This window comes from Haemorhous mexicanus, chromosome 13 (genome assembly GCF_027477595.1).
Source record: "Haemorhous mexicanus isolate bHaeMex1 chromosome 13, bHaeMex1.pri, whole genome shotgun sequence".
Classification (NCBI taxonomy): domain Eukaryota; kingdom Metazoa; phylum Chordata; class Aves; order Passeriformes; family Fringillidae; genus Haemorhous; species Haemorhous mexicanus.
Window position 1 is genome coordinate 4,562,834 of NC_082353.1, and position 25,277 is coordinate 4,588,110.

Genomic DNA, 25,277 nt, shown 5'->3' on the forward strand with positions numbered 1-25,277 from the left:
AACTTCTGACAACAACTGGGAAAAGTGTGTTTGGAGCTCCCAGATCTCACCTGCCTTGCTCTGAATCCTCACATCCTAGTGGTTCAAAAAGCAGCTGAAATTCTCATTAATGGCTATCATTTTCTAGCATCACACAGCACTGGGAAATCCTAATTCTTCCCCAGCTGTTCTGGTGATATTTTGGACCCTGACAGCCCTACAAGCCAGGCACACCCCATTACACAGCCATTCATTTCTCAACTGTCCAAATAATGCCTTTGACTGCATCTGCAATCTCCCTGGAGAAGCACCCCTGTGCTAAACTCACCATCCACAGCTCAGTTACATTTCTATTTCAGCTCCTGCTTGGAATTGGAATTTTTATGGGGCACAGACTGCAGCACACACAGCCAGCAGTTGTGGTCAGCTTGTACTCTGGCAGTGCATTTTGCCACCCTGTGTGCCCAAGTCTCCTGGAAAACCCAAGCTATAAAGACATCAACTCTTACAACATAAGCAATGTACATTAAAGGGATTCAAGAAACCATTTCTCTTTCAGGTCCCAAACTGTGGGAATCCATAAAACCAGAGGGTTTTGAGAAAGCTGCAAAAGGCAGGCCTCAGAGACAGCAGGACTGTGATTGGAGCTAAGTGATAGCCATGAGATTGGTCAGCAGAAAAATTATGTAAGGAGTAGAAAAGGACAGATAGAACAATGGTCTGTGTATTAACGCTTGTCTGGAATAACTCCCTCAGCTGCAGAAAAGTTTATCTAGTGAGATATGAGGAAGTTTTAAGATTATTGGAGCTCTGTGCATTGTGTTTAATGCTCACAAGCAGGTTTTGAATTTGAAATATGCAAGCATTGTTTTAACAGAAGGTACACGTGCTTACAGTGGTTGGACAGAACTACTGCCAATGTGCTTTTGCTTTGTGTGATTGGTCAAAAAACTTCTAAAGTGAGTTGTAGCATTAACTTCTTGGTCTGCTGCCTGGGATGGGAGCTGCTGGCATCTTCCCATTGCCATAATCATGTCATGAGAGCGATGCTGGAAAATCAAACAGCTCAAGGCACGTTCCTAGCAGTCCTGTCCTGTTGGTGATTTGTACAGAGACCCCAGCTGGTGACACCCAACAGGAACAGGACAAAAGCAGGCTCTAGAGAAGAACCCCATTCCCATGACTGTGGAGAACTGCCAGGCCAAAAGCATGCAAGATGGGCAGAGCACTCACCACGATCTTGAAGTAGTCGCTGGGGATCACCACGTCCCCGTTCTTGACCCACTTGACGGTCGGCGTTGGCCTCCCGGTCACCTCGCACTCAAACACGATGTCCATGGACTCGTGGGCATAGATGTTGGCAGGGCGCCTCAGGAACGTGGGGGGAACTTCAGGGTGGAAGGAACAAAGGCAAGGAGATGATGTTAGAGAGAGAAAGAGACCTGACAGTCCCACACACAGCCAGCTTGACACCAAGAGATGGACGGGGCACTTGGGCACGAGCGGCAGCAAAGGCAGCAGGAAGGTGCAGCTCAACTTTGCCACACACCCACACAAGCTGGGAGTTCTTCTAGAACCACTTCTGTGGAAGGTGTCAGTGCCCACAGCACAGGGCTGGGAATGACAGGATCTCCAAGGTCCCCCCCCACCCAGACCATCCTGGGATCCTCTGGCTTCTTGAGGTTGGGGTTGAAGGTATTTGAGATGGTAGTTCATGTTTGGACTCAGGTGTTTATTATTTCTTATCAGTGAAATGGCCTCACAACCATGAGTTCAGCAGCCTTTCATTAGCAAGGCACAAAGTGTCTAACTAGCTCTTATTACAAGGTCTTTTAAGACTCAACTATCCAATTAAGAAAGGACACCTAGATTATTTTCCCTTTTCACCCAATAACTGATCTCTTGAAGCCTGCAATGCAGACTTTTCTGTCCAATTACAAAACATCACCCAAACCCGTGAAGAAAGGAGAAGAAGGTAAAGAAGAATAACTTCCCTCTGCCTTAAAACTTCTATTTTTCTTCATATTTATTTCTGTATTCTAAAACCCCAAACTCTGAGTTTTCCACCCTGTGTTATTACACACTTCTAACCAACTGCACACTGGCATCTCAGTGCTAGCAATCAATTTTTAAAGTCTTCTCCACAGCCTCAGGTCAAATGCAGTGCTCTCCTGAGGGTCTGTGCCTTTTAGCACAGAAAGTTTAAAATTTTCAGCATCCAGGGTTCCAACAGGATCCAGCCAATTGGGAATGACCTCTTGAGATGACATGAAAGAAGAGATGGAACTGAGGTGTATAAACTGCAAGTTAAACCTTAGAGGGTTCAAGTCAATAGGAAAACAAAAAGTACAATTATATCAAAAAGTACTTTTAAAAATTAATGGACACAAAACTGAGATGAAACTTTCCTAGGGCACCACAGCCTCTTGTTCCTGTGAAGGAATTGAGGTTATCAAACAGAGAGTGCTGTACTGAGCCCAGGAGTTTCTTCTCTGGCCTGTGGAAGCCAAGGAAACAGGATGTCCATGAGCAGCCATGTACCACAGTGATAACATTTCATGGATGCACAGGAGGGGAGCTGTGTATTTATAACACAGCAGAGCAGAAGCTGAACATAAATCCTCTGAAGAACAGAAGTTCTTCACTTACAACATGCACCAAAGGTGTTACTCTGGGTCTTGGCTGCCTTCTGTATGCCCTCAAGTCCCCAGAGTGAGATTAATTCCATCAAATATATTTAAAATCACACAATCTCTGAGATAGAGATTTTTTGAGGACACCAGCCCCAAGTGACTGGTGCAGAGGCACAGTTTCTCCCACAGGAGCCTCCAGCTGCATCCAGGGCCTCTGCACTCCTCTGGCTCAGCAGCACCAAGCCCTGCAGGCACTCACTCCTTGAGTCTCCTCTTTAGAGAACACCCACCCATTTATTTGTGTTTACTGTGCTCCCAGCACAGGAAAATTCTCTCACTTGTGTTGGCAGCTCGGATTGTTGGAGTTCCAGGAAAGCCCAAAGCAGCCTTTTGCCCTTTAATATTTAGCAAAGAAAGTCAATATGGAAGGGCCATGGGGTTTAGACAAACAATTTACACGCTTGGCCTCTCAATGGGGTTCATTTGGTGCTGTGGATAAGGAATCCTAGGTCGTGTTTTACTCCTTCCTCTGAAATGATCCCAAAGGCTTGTAGTAGATTTAATACTTTTAAATTAAAACAGCTGGAGGTGAGCAGCTCCCCCAACTCCCTCAAGGTTTGGATTATAAATGAACAAAGAGGACATTAATAAATGGAAATACTTTGGAGTAAGGAGGTGGTTTACCTCTCAGGTAAGGGTGCAAAGCTACACAAAGCTGTATATTCACTGCTCAAACTCTCACACAGGAGCAAAAAGCTGGATGGGGCCAAGCCCAGCTGTCTGTGCATTCAGACATCCCTTTCATACCAACTTCCAGAAATTTACCAAACACACCATAAATTCCACCTTAAAAAGTTTCAGATATTTCTGTGCTTACTCTCTGATGGCTGCTACCACCACACACAACTCTGATATTTGAAAACTCTCTTCTGAATTTATTTGCCACCAAATTGCTGTAATTTATTCTCTATGAAAATTATTTTTATTCCTCCATGCTATTTATCCTCAGCACTGTTATTTATTACAAGCTGTGCTACTGCTCCCTCCCTTCCCCTACCCAGCCTTATTTTGGGTGGCTCAACCAGTTGTGTTTGCTCTGCTCTGCTGTGACAATTCCTCCCAACCCCCTGGAAGTGCTCCAGCCTGAATCCATCTCCAGAGCCTGAGGAGTTTCCATCATTTCCATGGAATTTCAGCAGTGCCTTGAAAAATGGCATAAATACCATGGCAGCAGTGCAGCAAATCCCTCACCTAGGCCATCACTCTGCCTCTGCCCTTCCCACATGCATCATCCCATGCCAGCCTGGGCCAATCATTGCCTGCTTATGGTTAGCTCTTTTGAACTAATGCCTCATTTTGTTCAGCCTGCTGATCAATTCTGATGTTCTCATTTCCCTTCCATCTCTGGCTCCAGCTCTACTCGCACGCACGATCGATTCCTGCGCTGCTTCCAGAGTTAAAAAAAGGGAATACAAGAATTGGAAAAGTTGTTTTTCCATGAATGTACAATGCTTCCATTTCCCAAACATTCATTACAGGTGACTTTGAATTCCTTAGCCACATATTAATCTTGTCAGAGGAAGACAAAGAGACACATGCCAGTACCAGCGACTGCCAAAAGCACAAAAACTTCTGTGAAAAGCTCAGCATGGAATCCCAGCCTGCTTTGGGCTGGACAGTTCCTGGAAGATCATTTCACCCCACCCCTGCCATGGGCAGGGACACCTTTCCCTGTCCCAGGCTGCTCCAGGCCCTGTCCAGCCTGGCCTTGGGCACTGCCAGGGATCCAGGGGCAGCCCCAGCTGCTGTGGGCACCCTGTGCCAGGGCCTGCCCACCCTGCCAGGGAAGAACTGAATGCCCAAACTGTACCACAGGACAGTTCTGACTCTGTGATCACCATTAAAGTTTAACTTGTAATGAAGACATTTGGAAAGAACTCAAATATATCTTTGGCAACGGATATTGCTGCAGTTTGGGACATCATCCAGAAAGAGGCATTAATTCTGCATCGTAAGAGGCAGGATTTTCTTACACAAAAGGGGAAGCTGAAGTAGATACCCTCCTACCTACTCTCAATTACTTTTGATTTAGGAGATGAAGAATTTGAAACACCCTATTTTTCCAAAGTGACTTTGCTTTTCTGGCTCAGGGAGCAAATGCCAAGCTGCTCACAAAGGGATAACAACATGAGAAGTGCTCACTTTATCAATTACTTCCCAGTTAATGAATTAATAAATGCTTTTCAAACACACTCCTCTGGTTTAACCATGTCAGTGTTTAGCATTAACACAATGCAAGTACAGATGTTTGTGCTAGAGAAGTTCAATTGATAACCAGTGAGCAAAGGAGCCAATTACCACAGCAAACCAGATTTGTAAGGGAAGATGGTGTGCTCTGTTGCCAAACACACAATTAAACTTCAAAGACAACTTGGCAGTTCAGCCCCCTCTTCGTGTCAGCACAGAACAACTCCTGAAAAAGCAAAATGCTTGAACAGAATTTCACACCCCCCAGGGAGCCCTGCCACCCTTCTGGAGATTGAAGAAAATATTATGATCACAACAATGATCAAAAGATTTAAAAAAAATAACCCAAACCAACCTACAGCAGCAGTTGATTCAAACTTCTAAGCTACCTCCCAATCCAGGTGAAATATTTGAAAAATAAGATGCTTTTTTAAGGCAATAATTCTAAAAGGATGGGAAGAGCTGAGGAACTCCACACATGCAGCAGGGATTGCACCCAAGGTGATGAGGAAGCAGGAATGGATGCTGGACATGGATCCCACTCCACAAGGACAGGAGATCAGAAGGAAATGGAAATGAACTCCAATGGTCTGTAGCTCTGCTGTACAGGAGGAACACAGCAATGGTCTCCTTTGGACACACAGGCTGGAAAGATCATTTTAAAAGACCTATTACCTTTCTAAAAACCATGAATAAACCAGCTGTTGGTCTATTGTATTTGCTGGGATGCCCTGACAAAGGAAGGAATGATGCACCTGACTCCATGCTGTCAGAAGGCTAATTTATAACTTTATTATAATATATTATATTAAAGAATACTATACTATACTGAAGAATACAGAAAGGATACTTGGAGAATGCTAGAAAGATAACAGTGAAAACTCCTGACTCTCTCCAGAGTCCTGACACAGCCTGGCCCTCAAAGAGTGAACACAACTCCCAGCAGAATGCAGTGGAACCATCACCTGTGGGTGAACAATCTCCAAACACATTCTGCAGGAGCACAGACAGCACAGGAGAAGCACATGAGATAAAAATTGTTCTCCTTTTCTCTGAGGCTCCTCAGCTTCCCAGGAGGAAAACCCTGGGCAAAGGGATCATGTCCAGAGAATGGGAATGCCACACTGGTCCAAGCACAGCATCCAACACACCCAAAATAAAGAAATAAAGAACGGGACCAGCCAGGGGCTCCAAGCACTGCCAAGTCACAGAATCCCTGACTGGTTTGGGTTGGAAGGGACCTCAAAGGCCACCCAGTGCCACCCCTGCCGGGGCAGGGACACTTTCCACTGGACCATGGTGCTCCAAGCCCCACCCAGCCTGGCTTTGGGCACTGCCAGGGACAAGAACACTTCCAGGACTATTCCTGAGGCAGTGTTGGAACTGCAGGAGCAGCCTAAGGCTGAATTTCCAAACTGGAAATGTCCAGGACAACACTGAAGCACCATTCCTGCTTCTCAGGCACCTGCAGGTGCCCTCAACCCCTAGAAATCAGGAGTGTGTTTTCCAAGGTCAGCCAGTGCAACCCCAGCCCTCCCTCCCACACTTTGGCCATGACCAAGCAGACATGGAGAGCATCTCCAGGCACCCCTTACAAATCACCTGCTCATTCCAGAAGCTTCCCCACAGCCCAAAGAAGGGGAGCACAGACACAAGCTCAGCAGAGTGGCCACATTCTCCCAGTGTATCTCAAATCCTCTGGCCTCCAGCACTCCTGGCCACTTCCATTTATAACCCATTTCTCAGGGATGCTGGCAGCACAGTCCCCAGCTTGTATTTCAGTTCCAAATCTGGATTACCAGCAGTATTTAAAATGGACATTTTACCATAAAGCCCATTTCATATCAGCCTGAAATGGTCCACAGGGATTTTATTTCCTCCTCCAGGGATAACAACCTATTCCATTAGGATATGCTCCAAATCCTATTAGAATCATTATAAAGTTAAATGCAATTTTCACAACTGCAATTTAGTTCCTAAGAAGGATCAAACAGCAACATGACTATCACCCAGTTAATCCATCCCATCCTGTCCCTCCCCCAAAACACAGAAAAAATGTTTGAATTGATGTTTGAAAGCAGATTTTGTTGATTATTATCTTTTTATTCCACGAGTTAGCTGTATACAAATTAGTTGATTTTCTATCCTGGAAAAAAAAAAAAAAAAAAAAAAAAAAAGGAATTTACACTTTAAATGAAAGTGGGAAGTCAAAACACTCTTCCTTAAAAAACAGCAGAAGTATATGGATAATACTTGGGAAAAAAGGATATGTAAACCCCAAAACTATGTTGCAGGCAAGACAAATTCTTCCCAATCCCTCACCACGGCTGTGATGTGCTTAAAACACACTTAATATGCAGCTACAAAATTTGCAAAGCAAACACAAGCTGACAAAAAGGGTTCCTCTAGAGAAATACAGAAAAGTGTCAAATTAATGTACAAAAATCAGCATACCAAGACACAGAAAGGTTATAAAAATGTAAACTACTACAGCAAATTTTTTGCAGCAAAGCCAGAGTTGCAGTTTATGAACAGTTTTGGTGGCAGTGACATTCTCTAATGTACTAAATGGGGTTTTTTTTATATATATATATTTGAACATGAAAGCCAGTGTCCCTAGGGAGAAGTGGTGCCTGTGGCATCCTGACTGGTGGGAATCTTTCCCTCTTCTTGCACAGCCAAAGCAGAGGGGGGGCTGGTTTGCCTGCTCCAGTGACCTCATTAACCTCTGCTCAGTAGCTGGAACAGCCCAAATGAGCATTTGATGGCCATGGTTTGCTCCTGTGGACTGTTCAGAGCTTTACAGCTCCCTTGGCAAATGCCAAACCCCAGCTCCATGGAGAGAGAGCTGGTTCCAGTGGTGCCAGAAGGGCAGGGCTGAATTAAAACTGCTATTTTACATTTACAGTGAAAAGCTTTCATTCAGAAACTGCTAAATATGATCCATGCTTCAGAGACCAGCCCCTAAATAAACACTCCAGATGCAGAAACTAAAATCCAATACTCAGTGCTAGGACAACAACCAAGAAATCAGGTAAGCATGAATAGTACAGAACAAATATAAAGTATAATTCTATTGATCAATTAGAGAGGGAAAAACTCAAGCTGTAATTCAACATATGTGGGGTATTTTAGGCAGAAATAATATATTGCAGATTTATGGAGTAGGAAGTAATAGCACTAAAGTTCACAGCAGAAGGCCTGAGAAACAAGGATTTTCTCACAAACTGGACATGAGTCCCAGTGTCACAGTGGGATGGAAGAACTGCCCTTGTGGAAGATGGCAGCACTCCCTCCACCCAACCCCCCCACATCTGAAGGAAAACATGAACTCTGGTTTACAGGAGAGCAATGAAAACAATCAATGACTCAGAAAATTAGCTCCAAAAGAAAAATGGAAGAGCTGGAATCAGTTATTTGAGCAAAGGCAGGGTTCTGCAGCCATAGAACTGGACACCTCAAACAGGAGCTTAACAAAGAAATGCTCAGTGCTGCAGAAAGGAAATGAGTGTGTGTATATATCTATATCTATATGTGTGTACCATTGATGTGCAGGAGGAATGACACAGGACTAACATCTCCATCCTTGGCCTGGCCTGGGATAAGACTCCAGACAATGAACTGCTCACTCTCACAGGCTGGGATGGAAATGGGATTCCCTCCTAGAGCTGCACTAAAACCCAACAGTCCCTGAACACAGCCATGAAGAGGCTCTCGTGTGCAGCAGCCCCATCTCCAGCAAGGCTCCTGTGGAAAGCTGGGGGCTCCAGCCTAGCACCTGGATTGCAGGCAGGGCTCTGGACATGGATGCACAGCTGGAATTGCCTGGGAAGCTCTCTGGGTGCACACACATGCAGCAAGCTCTGGAGCACCCTGTAGTGAGCAGGGTTTTTCTGTCTGGGATTTTTACTTTCTGACATCCAGGCCAGCACAGATTTAGACAATCCCACAATGGTTTTTCTGCTCAGGTGCCTACTCCTTTCCTAACAATTCCTACTATTTCATTTGGTTTTGAAGATCTTGCATTTTCCAAAGAGCTGCATCTTCCAATTTCAGCATTTCAGGGCCGTGCCAAGCCCCAGGTCAGAGATCCTGGCTATGTTACAGAAACTGGCAGAGCTGCATTTCCCTGTGCAATCCACTGAACTCCAGTGTCATTCCACCACCTGGATGTTCCTTACATCACAAGGTGTTCCCAAAGTTCTTCACCAGCACCATTTGCTTTCACGACCCCAATGAACTCGGAACACCCCAAATCCCCTTTTCCACATTCAGCAGGGCAGACTCAGCTCCACAGATAAAAACACCAGCTCATTCCCCTCTAATTTCCTATTAAACAATGAATTCATTCCCTTTTTCCTGCAGGAGGGAATTCACTCTGACTCACAGCACCAGTGTTTGAGGCTCTCAGTGAGTGACACTGGCAGAAGGGCTCTGGGGAAGGAAGGGCAACAACATCCTGCAAAAGGTTCTCCACAGCAGAGTGTGGCTTTTTCCACACAAAATACACATGGATGGATTCAATCATCTACCAACACTGTATTTTAATTTTTTGTCATTTTAACAGGTCCAGACATCAGATTAACTCACCCACATTTTCCCAGATCTTCCCCAAAAGGCTTCTAAAACCCTCATGCCACACTGACCAAATCTCCTTAGTCTGATTTTTTTCAGTCTGCTGATTTAGGGGCTAGGTTACACAGCACTCTTGGGAACTCAGGATTTCACACTTCAGCTCCTCAAGAAATGTGGAGTGAAGACCATCTGGTCCCAATGATTCCTCACTGTTCACTTCAGGGGTTTGCTCTGAAATAGATTTTACTCACACTGCAAGTTCAGGTACAGCCTCTCTCCAGCTCCTTCTATTTGAAAAGATAAAATACAATTTAAGACAAAAGTCTCCAATTTTGCAGAGAACACAGACAGCAGGAATTCACTTTTCTGCTTCAGGCCATCTTCTCACCCCTTTCTCCTCACACTCCATCATGTGCTGACCCTGTGCTGTCCCTGGCAGATGTCCCAGCTCTGACAGGCTTGGAAAAAACTATCACAAGATTTGTATGTTATTAGCAAATGACTGAAAGTTTTGTATTAATTTACTTGCAAATAAACAGGAGAATAATAATTCCTTTCCCTTGTCCTCAGGAGCTCTCTGGGGAGGTTTGGAGCTGGGTTTTTTCCTCTTTCCAGGGTAACTTTCCACTGGTGTTGGATGCTCACTGTGAACACAAACACCATGTGCCCAAACACCTCTTTGGCCCTGCTTTTGCTTTGTGTTTTTAGCAATCTTCCTCAAATTACTTTATTCTTAATTAACTTCTATCACACAGATCCCCCTCTACAAAAGTCAATGCTGATGGTGGTGATGGATGTCACCACCCAGGAATGGCCATCAGCTTACAGCCCTCACAGCCTGATAAATTCTGGTTTGAGCCTGGATTATCCATGGTTTCCATGACCCCAAAGCCATTACCTCTGCTGTGGGGCTGGCAGCTTTGGTGTTTGGACAGGGAGGGACCCTCAGTGCCACGATGGTGCTGAGCTCCATCAGAACAGAGCAGTGAGGGAAGCTGGGGCTGGAGAACCTCTGTGCCCATTCTGATGCCTTGGGAAGGCTGACCTAGAACCCAGACTCAACAGAGCTAAAGGATAAAGCAGGGATTTATTAGAAGGCTTCAACAGAGCCACCTTGGGCACCACAAGAGCCCAGTAAGGGCTACACCCAAGATGAACCAAAATGGACCACAGGTCACGGGGTCTCTCACTTTTATAAGTTTTGGGCCATTTGTATGTTGGAGTTCATTGTCCAATTCCAGCTCCAGCCCAGGCAGTCCCACCCTTCTTGTTTTCTCTCTTTGGTCCCCATTGTTTGTGCTCCTGGGGCTGAGATCTGGATCCTTTGTCCTTGGTCCCCAGCTGGAGCAGGAATTGTTGTGTCTCCCTGCTCTGTGCAGAGAGCTCACCATCCCCTAACACAAAGCCCAGACCCACCCACTAAAGCAGCACAGAAGGTGAAAATAGAGAAGCTAAACCTGAGGCATCAGTACAAAGACACACAAACCACCCCCCGTGCCTGTATGGCCATGGCAGGGCTGTTCCTGGGAGACAGGCACACCTGGGCCCCCACTGAGGGGCAGGAACAGCAGAAGGAATCCCTGTGTGCCTCAGGACAATGGACACCAGGTGGGTGCTGCTCTGCCCCACAGCACCCCCGTGGATCAGGGCTGTAGGATGGAATCCCCACCCGCTCTGAGCCCGGGGGAAGATGTGCCACAGCTCCCTCAGCTATTCCCTGCAGGGATGAACCACTGACCTCTGGCCAAGATCAGTGAAAAGCTGCTGCCATAACACTTCTCAGTGGTGTTCAGCAACAGGACAGGAAAACAATGGGCATACAACTGAAATCACAAGTTCCACCTCACTGAGAGGAAGAGCTGCTTCCCATGAGGGTGGCAGAACCCTGGAACAGCTGCCCAGGGGGGTGTGGAGTCTCCCATGTTTGGGGAACATCCCAAAGCCACCTGGGTGACCCTAAATGAACTGCATGGTCTGCAGAGATCCCTTCCCATCCCAACTGCTCTGTGAGTCTGCCTCAAGAGTATTTGGCCCCAGCAGTGTCTGTCCTGCACTAACCCAAACTGTGATATTTTGCCCACGACAGGGCAACACACAAGTGAAAACTCAAACCACCTGTGGACTGAAAAGGTACAAATTTACAGACTCCTGTTTGGCCTCAATACCTTTTGCACTTGTCACCTCCCCTCCAGTGCTCCCAGTAAAACCCCTCCATGTCCAAAGACACTGAAGATTTATTTCCTTCCTGTTCAGACTGAGCCCAGCCTCTGTGGGAGGACATCTCCCAAAATGGGCTGGGATCAACCTGCTGCTCTCGGGGTGAACTCCCCAGTGAAGGAGGAACTCAGACAAAGAACAGATGACAAAAGAGATTTCTAGATGGAAATGAGTTCACCAGATGACATGGAAAAGCTTATCAAGTGCAATAGACTAGAGCAGAGCTCACTCCATGCTTATCCGAGGGCATTACTGATTATCATTCGAAGCGAGCCTTCCACGCAACTTCTTGGGTGATTTTTAGAAGTAAAAACCTTAATCTAGGCATCAATAATGTAAAACTGTTACATTCATTATTTCTCTGTTTTACTAAGCTCTCCTTCCCCAGCCCTTCTAGGAGAAATCTCGCCTGTTTGACCCTGAATCTACTCCAAGTACCATGGAAACATCTGAATAACAAGAACGCTCATCAAAATTTAAACTTCTTACAGCACTGCCAAAGGCAATGAAATTTTTATTGAATTCCAGAGCTCTCATTTTCCACACAAAGCTGAGCTGAAGAAGAGGCCTCAGACAGCCCTGAGCACGACAAGGCCCAGAGCCTTTGGGGCCTTGTTTCCCATTTCCAGGTATTTCCAGGTAAAACCCTCAATCCCAGTTGCCACCACGCTGCCCCTGGTGTCTCTTTAGATCCCTCCTGCTCCCTCCAAACAAATCCCCAGCAGGAATCCTCCATCTCCCTGGGACTATTTGGTGGGAGGATCTGCAGCACTGCTGCAGCCACTGTGAACAATCCAGTGTTACTTCAGGATTTGGGGATGTTTATTCTGGATATATATGGTGGATCTAGGGCCGAGTGCTCCCTCCACCCAGAATGACACCCAAACACCTCGGTAAGAAGTGCTTTATAACTGGAGTTTGGAATATGGCACATTTCCCACTTCTGTTTTCTTCCTTGAGTCTTTCAAAAATTCAGATCCTAAGTTTACAACTGTTCAAATACTTTTGATATGTGAAGATTAAAAAATAATAATGATAAAACTGCTGACTTTGTTGAAGGAAAGCAGAGAGGGACTGCAAAGGCACCAAGGAGAGGGAAGGACTGGCCCTGGATGTGACAGTGCCCTGGAACCCCAGGTGCCTTCCCCCGCCCTGCCCCTCTGCTGGGGCTGGGTGGACATTTATGGAGCAAATCCCACATTGGAGAGGTGACTGTGGCCCCTCAGCTCCTTCTCCAGGGCAGTCACAGCTCTGAAGGGACAGATTATGGGATGCATATTCTGAAAAATCAATGCTGAAGTGTCTCACACTGGGCACTAAAACAGCTGGATACATTTCCTCTTAATTTTTCTGTGTCCCAGTCAATTTTTTAAATGGATTCAATGCCACTTCATTTCAGCAGAGAGCAAAAATACATTCATTAGTGGTTATGAATGATTCAGGTGCCATGGAGCTGAATACCAAAACAGGAATAAATATGGATTTGAACCGAGCAGTATAAATAAATCATGGGACTATCCCCTGAATAAGGAAAAATAGCAAATATTGAATATTTTCTCAATAAAGTAGCATTGTGAAGTTTGTGCAGTGCACAAGGCAGTGGGATCCTGGGAAGAAACAGCAGGAGAACACACATTTAAGAATTTCCTAACTCCATCCCATTAGAAGGGGAAAGAGGACGTGACAAATTAAAGACAGCAAGCCTTGACATCCCATATCCTTGAATATTTCTCAGTGCAGCCCTCACAGTGAGGGGGTTCATTTGTGTGCTGCAGACTGAGGAGCTCCAAAGGCCAGGAAGGACACACATCTTAAGATGATTTCAAATATTAAGCTGTTTGTTCACTGAATACAGATTGCCTCAGATCATTTGGGGAAAAGACAAACTCGGGCTGGGAACAGTAAAAATAATTTATGGGATCAACTAAGCCCCTCTCACGTTCACCCACAGCTGCTGCCAGATCCAGGGACATCCTGGCACTACAAAAAATAGCTTTTTTTTCTGATCATGTTCAAAAGAAAATACAGAGAGTTACTGCTTTTCCATGTTTTTGTAATGACACAAATTCCACAGGCTGCCTTTCCACATCAATTCTGATTCCTTTCCAGCTCAGTGAATGCAGGCCCATCTTCACATCAAAGTCCCTTCTAATTTACAAATCCCAAAAATAACCTTAATTACAACCCACTTCAATAACAGCTTACATGTAAGGAACCAGCAAACAAGACTCTGCAGCCTGGAAAGAAACAACTCCAAGGGCTCAATAAAGGCCCAGATAAACATGCCTGGCACAGTGGGGGAATGAGGGTGGACTGGCTCAGCCTTTCCCAAGAAAGCTGGGAAAAGAAAAACCAAATCAATTTAACAGATTGGCACAAAATAAAGAAAAAAGGTGCTGTTCTTCTCAGAGCCATGGGATGAGGGAGATACAAGATGTTTACATGGAGTGAGAGGGGAAAATGGAATAATAGAAAAGAAATCTCTGGGGGATTGATAAATAACGGAGAAACCACAGAGGAACACCCAATCTGCCTGGAGAACAGGACATTACCACGGGAAATACTAACTCTTCCCACCCTTGACTTAAATCCCCTCAGCCATCTGCCTCCGGCCACTGGCAGAACATGGGAGCCTGCAGCATTCCCTGCTGGGAGCAGAGCTGCCACCATCCAACAGGAGCTCTTGGGGGGCTCTACCAAGAGAGATTCTCCTTTCCCTTCTACATTTTTTTATCTTCAAATGTGTAAAAACATTTTCTTGTTTGAGCTGGGTTTATCCTTTGCTCCAAGTCATAAACCCCCTTCTAACTAACACACCCTTTGCTCCTTGGTTATCCAGTAAAACTGGCTCAGCCATTCTTTTCTTCTCTATCAAAACTTGCTTCCATCTCTACTCCTTCTTCAGATTCTACATTCAAAAATCTTTCTGCTAAACATACACATCTGTGAGACTTTCTTGTCAAACTTTCATCCTTCCCAACACAAATGGATTCCAACCACTGAGGTACAGAAAGATACAAAATGAGCTTGGAGCAATCTTTGTAAAGTGTGCCATAACTGCACAAAAATCTTCTGATCAATCTTTCAGCTTTCCAGAATGACTGAGGGTGGAAGCTGGGGCTGGTTCTTCCCACACTGCACAGGTACAAATTTGCCTTTACAATCTCTTATGTTGAAACCTGGCCCAGCACATGAGGCCAGTGGGAGCAGCAGGAATTCAGAACAGGAATTCAGGAATGCACAGACCCCAGTAATGCTCTTTTTTCTTAAATAAAACCCAGTAATTTGGGTTCCTTAAGGTAAAGAAATTGAGACAGGTATTATGGATCAGGTGCACACCTCAAATCCAAGGAAGTTTTTAATACTTAAAGCTGGTGATATTCTAGAGAAGGATTTTTCTCTCAAAGAGAAACAGACAGAGCATTGACACATTTTTAACTAGAAATTAGTAACAGTTAATAGATTAGGAAGTTCTAAGTCTCCAGCACTCAGATTTCAAATTAGTAAATTAAACAGTGACCACCTGAACAGAGGCAAAGGAGCCTCCCTATAAAAACACTGGTCAATAATTCTAAAAGACTATTTTAGAACAGTATTTTTGGCAGGGTGGTACAACAATGGATCCCTACAAGGGACAGATGCTCTTCCAAATGACATTTAACCCATCTGAGCTGTTCCAGGCAAACCAAAGAATCCTTTAGGTTGGAAACAACCCCCAAGATTGAATCCCACCATTACCCCAGCAGTGCCAGATCCATCACTAACCACAGCCCCAAGTGCCACATCCAGAATTCAAATATCCCCTTTAATCCCTAACATTTCCCTGCACTTCAAAGAACTTCTGTTTTCCTTGGAAAACAACAATCAACAATTACAATCCCATGTGAAACTAAAGAAGCCAAGTTCCAGTTTGCCAACAGAACCAGCTGAACATTTGAACCCACAATCCTTTCCCTGAGTACTCCGAGTCCTGACTGCACATTACTGTGGTTGATGTGAGGATGCAGAGCTCTGCTAACAGCACCAGCAGCCCATGGAAACCCTTTGGAGGCTCCATGAAAGCTTCTTCCTTGTGCTCCAGCATTTGCTTACACCCAGGGGAATTTTCCATGAGTTCCCAGGTTCATTGTGGAAACCCTCACTTGTGCTGTGCCTGCCTGGAGCAGCCCAGCTGCAATCTGAGCAGCAGCAGCAGGGAGATCAGCAGCTCTGCAATCACTCCTCTAATGGTTCATCACACTAATGATCATTTAAGCAAATTAGCAGAGCAAGAAGCATGCACTGTGCAGACTGAGTGTGTGACTGGGAGCAAAACACAGTCAGTGCCAAGGACAGAGCCAAAGCTGCTCCAGCCCAGAAATCTGAGCTGGTGGAACTGAGCCTTCTCCCCAGCCCCACAGAGCCTCCAGAGGCTCCTTTCTTTCCCACTCCATGCAAATTCCCAGCTAATTATTTAAAGCACAATGATTTGAGTCTTATGGTTTCTTCTGAAGCCAAGAGAACACACCAGGATGGTGGTAATGAACTCTTATTTTTCTACTATCTTCCCTCTGGAAGCACCTTCCTAAAATACATTCTCTTCTCTATGTAGCATCCCATTAGGATGTGCTACAGGAAACAGGCAGAAGATAAACACTATAAATCAGAGCTATGTTACTGCTGACATTGTCAGTAAACAAAGTTATTAATTATACATGTACTGGGAAAGCTGAAAAAAAATTATTTGCCCAAAGGGAAAAGGAAAGGCAAAATTATATTTTAAAGATTCTCCAAAGCGTGGCACACAGCTTCTAGTAAATCATGAGAATTTAGTGAAATGTTTGTTCTGCAGCCCTGACTCAGCTCTGAGCTGTGAGCTGCTATAAACTCACCTCAAAAGAGACTTTCAGTACAGAAAAGTGACATGTCTGAAGTTCTACTTCAGCTTCTTTGGTTCCTCCCTGTGCACAAAGCCTCTCTGAGCTCCCTGGCCAGCAGCAGCTCCATCCCTGTCACAGAGCCATGGGGTGGTGGGGAAGGGACCAGCTGCACCCCCTCAGAGCCCTGCCCAGCCTGGCCTTGGGCACTGCCAGGGATGCAGGGGCAGCCACAGCTCCCCTGGGCACCCTGTGCCAGGGCCTGCCCACCTCACAGGGCCACAGCTCCTCACTCACCCAGTGGCACACCCACCAAATCCATGACTCTCCAGAGGCTGGGATCACCAGGGCAGGGTGAGATGCTCTGCACAAGCCCAGGCAGATGGTTCTGTTGCTCTGCCCTCACTCACCTCATTTCCCTTTGTGCCCTCCTGCAGTTTCCAGCAGGAGCTGCTCCATGACCCTGCTGGGCACTGAGGTGGCACTGACTGCCCTGTGCTTCCCAGGGTCCTTCATGAACATTATTCCATCGGGATAAACAAATGGTAACTTGAGCTTGGAGCTCCAAAACACTACAGAGCTCACTGAGTTACAGAGCACAAAGCAGAATTATTTCCAAAGGCTGCCAAAACTGTTGCACCTCCTTCAAGTCCCATTCCACTCTGCCACATTGCTATGAAGAAAATGCATTGTCCTGCCCAAGGACCAGCTCCTTGGGCTGGCTGATCCAGCTCCTGACACACAAGCAGCAAAACCAAAACCTTTCTGGGAAGGTTTTGCAATTTGCATGACTGTGAATGCAGGGAATAGAAAGAGAAACCCCAAGCAATCCAACATTCTGGGCATTAACCTGGCACTAATGGGGGGCTCCACGGGGCCTTTCAAGTGCTGTAACAGGATGAGCACAAACTCCCTTTTCTTCAAATTGTGTTCACAGAACCAAGTGCTTTACTGAAGCTGAAAGCATCTGATGTGAGACACACCCAGCCTGGGGAGTGGCACTTGCAGAACACAGGGTGCTTTATGTACCACAGTACAGCAATTTCTATCCTCACCTGCACAGTTATACTGAGACTACATGTAAGCTCCTAAGGATGTGAAAATAAGAGATCACAGATGCAACCTTTGAAAACAAACAAGACCAGCAGAGCTGCCAGAATTTGGGACTGGTTAGAAAAAATTTCAATATAAAAATAATGTTCTGCCCTTCATTAACTATTAACCAGCCTGCTTTGAGCCTGGCTTCCTTCTGTGAGTATCTTAGATCCTGTTCCCATTTCCCTCCAGGCCTGCCTCCAGCACCCCTCTGGAGACAGCACCCTGAGGAGCACAAAACACCTTTATGAGGCAGCTCACACCTGCCCCCAAGGCTTGCCATGTCTTCCAGAACACTGCAAGTGTTTAACTTCCACTGGCATCATAACCAAACCCTATTTACTCCAGGAACCCAAACTCCACCATGGTTTTCCTTTAAATTATTCTCCTCACAAGACAAACTAATTAACTGCAAGACTATGGAGGGAATCAGCCACCACAGATAAGAGCCCTCCTCCTGCCCACAAATTACTGGATTGTTTCATCTCTGCAACTTTGGGAGAAACTTCCCTGCCAAGGACTAGAGCTTGGATAATGAGACATCCAGTAATGGCAGTAATCTGGCTCCCATTAGAGAAATCAATTATCTGCTGGATGAGAGTCAGCTTAACCATCATAAAAATTTAACTTGAAAGAAAGTATATGTTCACTTTATAGTATGGACTCCCTATCAAGACTGATTGATGTGTGGTGTTCCTCAGCATTTCCACTTTAACATCACCCTCAGTTTTCATCACAAAATTTGGTGGTGTGAAAACAGTGCAAAAGTTTCTGCTGAAATAGAAAAAAAAAATTAAATCCCATAAATTCAAAAATTAAACTTGGAGCTTGGTTCACCCAGTTAAAATGGAAGGATGACCCTGATGCACATAGAAAAGTACTCACCATTTAGGGCACAACTCCTATAAAAAGAGTCTCACTTGGAGGCAAAAGGCATTTTAATGAGCTGCTTAGTTCACACATTCACATTTCTTGGAAGTCTCTGGCATGTGCAACTTAAAAATTACTACTGAATCCTTCAGCTTTTAGTTTGCAATTGAAATTCTGCCATCTCCTTTTGATGGGGAGTAAAAGCAGTATTGAAAACCCTATAGCTTATCTCTAGTTCTCTAGTACATACATCTACTGTGTCCTTGAATGCTTAAAAGCATCCAAGAGCACCTGGGACCATGAACCAGCTGGGCTTACCTTTCCTACAGCATTCTATGAAAAACACACTGCAAACAGAGTAAATCTTGGGCTGGGCAAAGCCTGTTCCAAACTAAAAAGCACATTTTTAATTTGGAGACCAAAAAAAAACCCCACCCCATCCCTAAATATAAACCCTGGGCAAACCCCCACATTCTCTGTAGCTGCCTGTCTACAGGCCAAAGGCAAAGCCTCAGCTTTCTGTTTTAAAAGCCATTTTGGGGGAAAAGGATTTCTGTCCCTAAAGCAGCAGCTGGCTCAAACCCCTGTTAATATGATCCTCATTTATTAGAAACTCTGCCTGAAAGAGAAAGCAGCCTTTCCAATTCCCTCAGTTCAATATCAGTTTCGACACTGTAGATATTTAAGACACTGCTGCTTAATTTAGTAACATTTTCATTATCCCCAAGGATTCCTCAAGAACATTTACAAGGAAAACCATTTGTGTGAATTCTGTGGGTTACTGATCATTTGGGCTTGTCTTTCTTAATGGGTTTTTTATAAATATATATATTTCACAAAGAGGTTTTTTTTTTTAAATTCCACATGTATCTCATCTCCCTGGCATGTGCAGTTCTGGATCTCACCTCCCAAATCCACACACCATTCCACTATGGACACCCATCCCAAAGGATCTCATCCCTGTCCTCATTGACTCCAGCCCATTTGGGAGCTGTTTTGTAACTGTTTTCAGCACCACAAAAACCCATCTGAAAGCTCTCCAGCACCTCTGTAACACAAAGTCAACCTTTCTCATATAATCAGACTTGGAGCACTCCTTGTAAACTGTGCCATAACTGCACAAAAATCTTCTCATGAATCTCTCAGCTTTCCAGAATTACTGAAGCTGGAATCTGGGGCTGCTTCCTCTCACACTGCACGGGTACAAATTTTGCATCTGCCTTTACAAACACAGGGAATTTGCCTTTACAATTACAGGGAATTCCAGATGTTTAATGTACAAGAACCTCATGATTAAATGTTGTCAGAGTTTGGAAAAGAGACTTTGGAAGAGGAAGAGCCTCCCTTGCAGCAGGATTATCTGGGGGCTGCACATTCCACAGTGCTGGGGATTGTCCATACAGAGGGGCTGCACATCACCCCTGGGATGACCCTGGGATCATCCCAGCCTCCTCCTGGCCACAGGGATCCATCCCACTGCCCAAGGCACACCCAGCAGCTGCCCCTGCCCAGCCTGAGCCCAGCAAAGGTTGGAAATCATTCCCAGCCCTGAGCTGCCAAGTGCCCCCCACCTGCAATGTGGCAGCAAGACACAGATCATGGCCTGGCAGGGCTCCCCTGAGCTGCTCCTACTACACATTCCACTGCTCTCTGACACCACCACCCAATGTTAAACATCTGCACTGCCAGCACAGAATGCTCCTTGACATTCCAGCAAAGCTCATTGGTGACCTTTGGAAATGCAGCTAAAGAAAACAAATGTTGGTGCCCCCATTGAGAACCAAGGCAAGCTCTCTTCCACGTGTCAAGGGCTGGACAAATGATCCTCCTGGTCTTAGAAAGACATCAAGACAGACCAAAAAACCTGCAAAATTACAACAGCCCAGCTACAGAACAAGATTTAGACACTAAGCAGGAAAAGCAGAGGCTCAGCTGAGCCCAAGCCCTGTGGAACAGGAATCAGGTCACAGTGTTGAACACAGCAGTGGGACCTTTGCAGGATGCAAAGTACATCTTGGGGAAATTTACCTTTAGCATTAAAAATTACACCTTTCCTGAAGATGGGCTTTGCTGGTGTCCAGGTGCAATCTGAACAGGTGATGTAGCCTTAAAATAACACTCCCCTGTCCTTCCTCTCCCATGTCCCTGAATACCTGTTTATAACTTTTCCACCAGCAAGCCTTGCCTGAACACAAACCTGAGAGGCAGAAATTCCCAGTTAGTTCAATCACAAGTGCACTATGAACTCCATTCACATTAAACTACACCAAGGAGAAACAGTGAGGACTCTCAGACAGCCTTTTCAGACAAACAGTGAAGTGCACTGGTAGAGACCCAAATTCCAGGGAGTTCAGCTCCTCCACCATCCACACCAGACTCATGGACTCTCTGCCCTTCTTTGCATCACCACAGAAAAAAGGTCTCTAATTACTCATTACATTCTCAGGGCAAGAAAACTCCCATGAAGCCAAGGTGTTCGTTTTCCTTCCAAGAGCCTCCCCAAGCAGCACATTCTGAGACTCCCAAAAAGGACACTGTTTTGTCCCCCACGTGAGCCTTTGACAAGTTCAGGTTCATGCAGCATCTCCTGAATCTCTGATTGAGGAGCAGCCCATTATCAAACACAGAGTGAGCTTAATTAGAGAGGGAAATCGATGAAGATCATCTAGGAGGTATGAGAGAGGTCTGAGCAATTTTCAGTGATGGTTCAAATTTCTTCCCTGGAATTGTTTTCAATAATAATGAAAGCTTAATGCAAAAATAACAGTTACCCAGACATACTACCCTGCTGCTGCAGGACTTAATGTGCTTTGCAAACAGCTACAATTTCTGGGGCAGGATGGCATCAGCTTTTATCAAAGCAGCTGCCCCAGAGAACCCTGGAAAACAAGCCCAGAGTTCTTCACATTCAGGCTCTTCCTTCTGCAACTGTCCTGGTTCTGTTTGAAAGAAAGTCTTGACTTGCCTCACACATCCTGGCACATTCTCATTTTATTTTAATAACAAGTCATATGTTAATAGATGCATAATCACAACTAGTTTTTAAGCCAAAATCTTCAATTAAAAATTTAAAAAAATTACATGCCATGAGTAATCCAAGTACTAGAGACCCCAGCAAGAGCAAAGTCAGCAGGGAAATCAAGATGAGGCAACCCTGCCAATCCCCCCAGAACCCAGAAATCACTGTTCCCTGACACTGCAGGACCAACACTCAAAAATACCCTATTTTCTGCTGGAATGAGGCTTTGCCATTGGCTGTAAGCCTTGTCAGCTCCACTGAAAATATTTCCAGCACTTCCTTCTAAAGCACAAAGTGGACAATTCCATCAAAACATTTCTGCATTTGGTTTTTTTCCATACAATTTGCTCTGGCAGCACAAACGAGGCTGTGAGCAGCCAGTTGCCACACACAATCTCTGATTTATCATTCCAGATACCCCAAAAGAAGCTTCTCTTGTTTTATTTTTAAATTTAGTTACATTACCACAGTGAGACATTTCATGTATAATACTTAAGATTACACTATCAGACACTGAATGCTGCCCTAGACAACTCAGAAGCTGATTTTCTGCTATTTCAAAAACTCACTGAAAGGCAGTAATAAACAACAGCAAAGAGCAACTCTCACTCTTCTCCCACAGACACAGGGACTTATTTATTTTAGAGGTTCAGACCTGCCATGTCAATTCACAGGAGAATGAAAATGGAATTTTTTTTTTGGTTTTTGATTTTTCTGGTTCATTATTAACTGCAGTAAATATTTCAACAGGGAGAGAAAGTCCCCCCAGGCTGCTGGTCCCCCCCTCAGCACCAAGGCAGGCCACAGGAAGGCCCTGTGATGACCCCACTCAGTCCCAGCCCCTGCACAAACCCCCAGGGTGCTGGGCACAGCCATAAATTTGAAATATTGCCCAGATGAAGGCTGAACTTGTGACCTTCCCAGTATTCAGCTGCCACTCTGGCTCTTCCAGGGTGAGCAGATGAAATACAGCAACTACCTGTTTCCCCAGCTCTGCTGTCATCACTTCCCAACCTTATCTGAGGGAAATGCTACAGATTCTTTCATGCCTGGGGAGAGCAAAACAAATTTTTCCAGCGCTCTCAATTCATTTCAGGTGCTGTAAATAACCTGGCAGCAGAACCCACAGCAAAGGGAGAGCACTGCCACTACAGCCAAGAGAGAGGTGACTTTTCAGGCTCCAAATTCTTGCCTCCACCATGGGAAGTTTTCTGCCCTTGCTTGGCCTGGACTGTGGTGACCTGGTGGATTCAGCCCTTTTCTGACCCAGAGATGGGGCAGCTGAGAGGTGTTTGAAAAACTTTTATTCCATTTTCAGTCTCATGAGAAGGGTGAGACAATCCAGATGTTATAATCACACCATCACAATCAGAGGCCAGCTATTTCCTAATTACATTATAAGCATTTCTTGGCCTGTCAGCTTTTGTCACACCATGCTGGAAATGCCTTCAAGCCAATCACCTAAAATTCACCTTTCATAGTTCTGTTTCTCCACAGTATCTGGTCTTAGTTGCAAGGCCATCCTTTGAAAGTTGTTTCTGGTTCCATTTCTCTCCCAGCAATGTCTGTCCTGTTCCATGGCATTTCTCAGTCAGCATTTCTTATCTCAAGGTTTGCACACAGATATGTGAGCCTTCTGTCAGGCTGTGAGAATTCTCTACAAATCCATTCCCCACAGTGACCCCTGCTTTGGCACCCCAGGAAAACTGAGGAAGTCCCTTTTGCCCATTCTGTGGCACTCTGGCTACAAAGGTGCCCACGTTTTGTCCATGCAGTGTTTGGCCCTACCCCAAGTGTGGGCAGGATTCTGCCATGTCCAGCTTTAGGGGCTGGGATTGTCTCAGCCACAGCTTTCCCTGGGATGTTCCCTGCTCTCTCTCACTGACATCACCTCTCAGATGCACCAGGCAAGGGTTCAGTGTGTGACCAGCGGGTCCACGACATCCCCAGTTTGCAGTTACATAGAATCACTGAATGGTTTGGGTTGGGAGGCACCTGACAGGTCACCACATCCACCCCCTGCCATGGCAGGGACACCTTCCACTAGCCCAGGCTGTGCCAGGCCCTGCCAGCCAGGCCTGGAACACTTCCAGGAACAGGGCAGCCAAAATTCCCTTCCAAAAGTAAGGGAATTGCTTGACTATCTCCCAGATACACAATGCACATAAAGAGACTGAAGACAGAAATTTGTGTAGAATGGACTCTTTAGTACCTTTCTAGTCAAGTTAAAGGCCATTTTCCTGATTTAGTCCTTCTGGGATGCATGGAGGGAAACAAAACCCAATCATTTTCAAACCCAGCATTAGGGCACCTCATATGTATGACACAGGGTTTCAATTATTCTCAGGTATGTGAAACTGGATATATCCTTGAGTGTCACCAGTAGGTTCTGAGTAACTGCACTGAAGGTACCACTTCTCCCAGCTGAGAATGGTGCCAGAAGTGACAGGAAACACCCCAGGAACTCCCAAGACTGGTGGCTGGACAGTCCCATATAGGCTGGAATAAGCTTTCCCCAAGCACTCCCTTGTACCTTACACAAACCCAGGGTAAAACTCAGGTACTTTCCTGCCAGTTGAGCACAGCCCCAGAGTGACACACCTGAGGGCACCCTCCCCCCAGGGATGGTCAGGAATTTCATCCCCACTGCCCTGGAAGGAGAATTCCAGTGGCCAGCACCATGCCAGAGACACTCATTTGCTTGCAGGTTTTGTATCCTTGTCAGAGGACACAGAAAAGCTGGCCATGGAGCAAAGGGACCTTTAAGAGCATTCCTCTGAGAATGCACAAGTCAAACTTACAAATGGACAAAGCAGGTTGTTTCTTGTTGTCACCTCATGGCAGGGGTTCCATACTGCTGTCTCCTTATCACAAGAGTTCCACACCTTCTTGGTGTTCTCATGGGCAGCTCCTCAGAGCTCTGACTCTCTCTCCTCCTCACAAAGAGCCAACTGACTCCAGTGCCCTTCTCACCCACCCACCCCACTCTTTTATAGCACTCTTCTTCTCACTGGGAACAGCTGGGGCCTGTTAGACTCAGGCCTGTTGCTAATCTTTGCTAACTGGCCCAGCTGCAACTCCTTAGGGGTAAGATTGCTTTCTACACTCTCTTTATTTTCTTATATTCTATCCCCCTACAGTTTCTGCCTGCACATTTCAGTCAGCCCCTACTTGGCACTGCCAGGAAACCTCAGACAAGAGGCAGCCACAGGAACACCTCTCCAGTTCCACTGCCCTAACACTGCCAAGCAATGGCATCACCCCCTTGGCACAGAATTCCATGTCTAAACTGCCAGGAGGAAATGTCATTAGAAGGAAAAGGATTGGCTGCCTGAGCACAACCCCCAGGACAGAGTGAAACCTCTTAAGAAAAAACAAGGGCTTCAAGAGAGCTGCAGAAAAATACAGTACCCAAAAATGAATTCCTTGTCTGAAATGCTGCCAGACTCATTTCCAGGAATAGCAGAAAGAACTTAAATTAAGCAAAATCATGCTGTTATTAGGTGGGGAGAGATGACAATTTCTTTGGTCTAGAAGGAAGTGATCCAGGGATCAGGTTAACAGTTATTCAAGCTATTCAACCCTGCAGCAAAGTGCACTAATGCAGAAATAAAATTATTCCCTACAGTGACCTCTCAAGGAAAGTAGAATTAAGATTAGAACTAAGAAGTAAAATCAGGAATGTCACTATGTGAAATGCACTCTGTAGAATCTTTAATATATTTCAATTCTCAAGCATAAAAGATTTTCTTTCCAGTGCCAGGTGTGTAACAAAACATCAGCATG

General features: G+C 45.4%; 1 protein-coding gene across 4 annotated transcripts in view; it reads right to left on the bottom strand.

Moving 5' to 3' along the window:
- The window catches only part of NEO1 (neogenin 1), a 175,127-nt gene that overhangs the window by 65,867 nt on the left and 83,983 nt on the right, over window positions 1-25,277 (bottom strand). For all 4 annotated transcript variants that reach the window (XM_059857980.1, XM_059857979.1, XM_059857978.1 and 1 more), the window contains exon 6: window positions 1,213-1,367. In XM_059857980.1, the coding sequence (XP_059713963.1) occupies window positions 1,213-1,367 (155 nt within the window). The remainder of the gene's footprint in view (window positions 1-1,212; window positions 1,368-25,277) is intronic.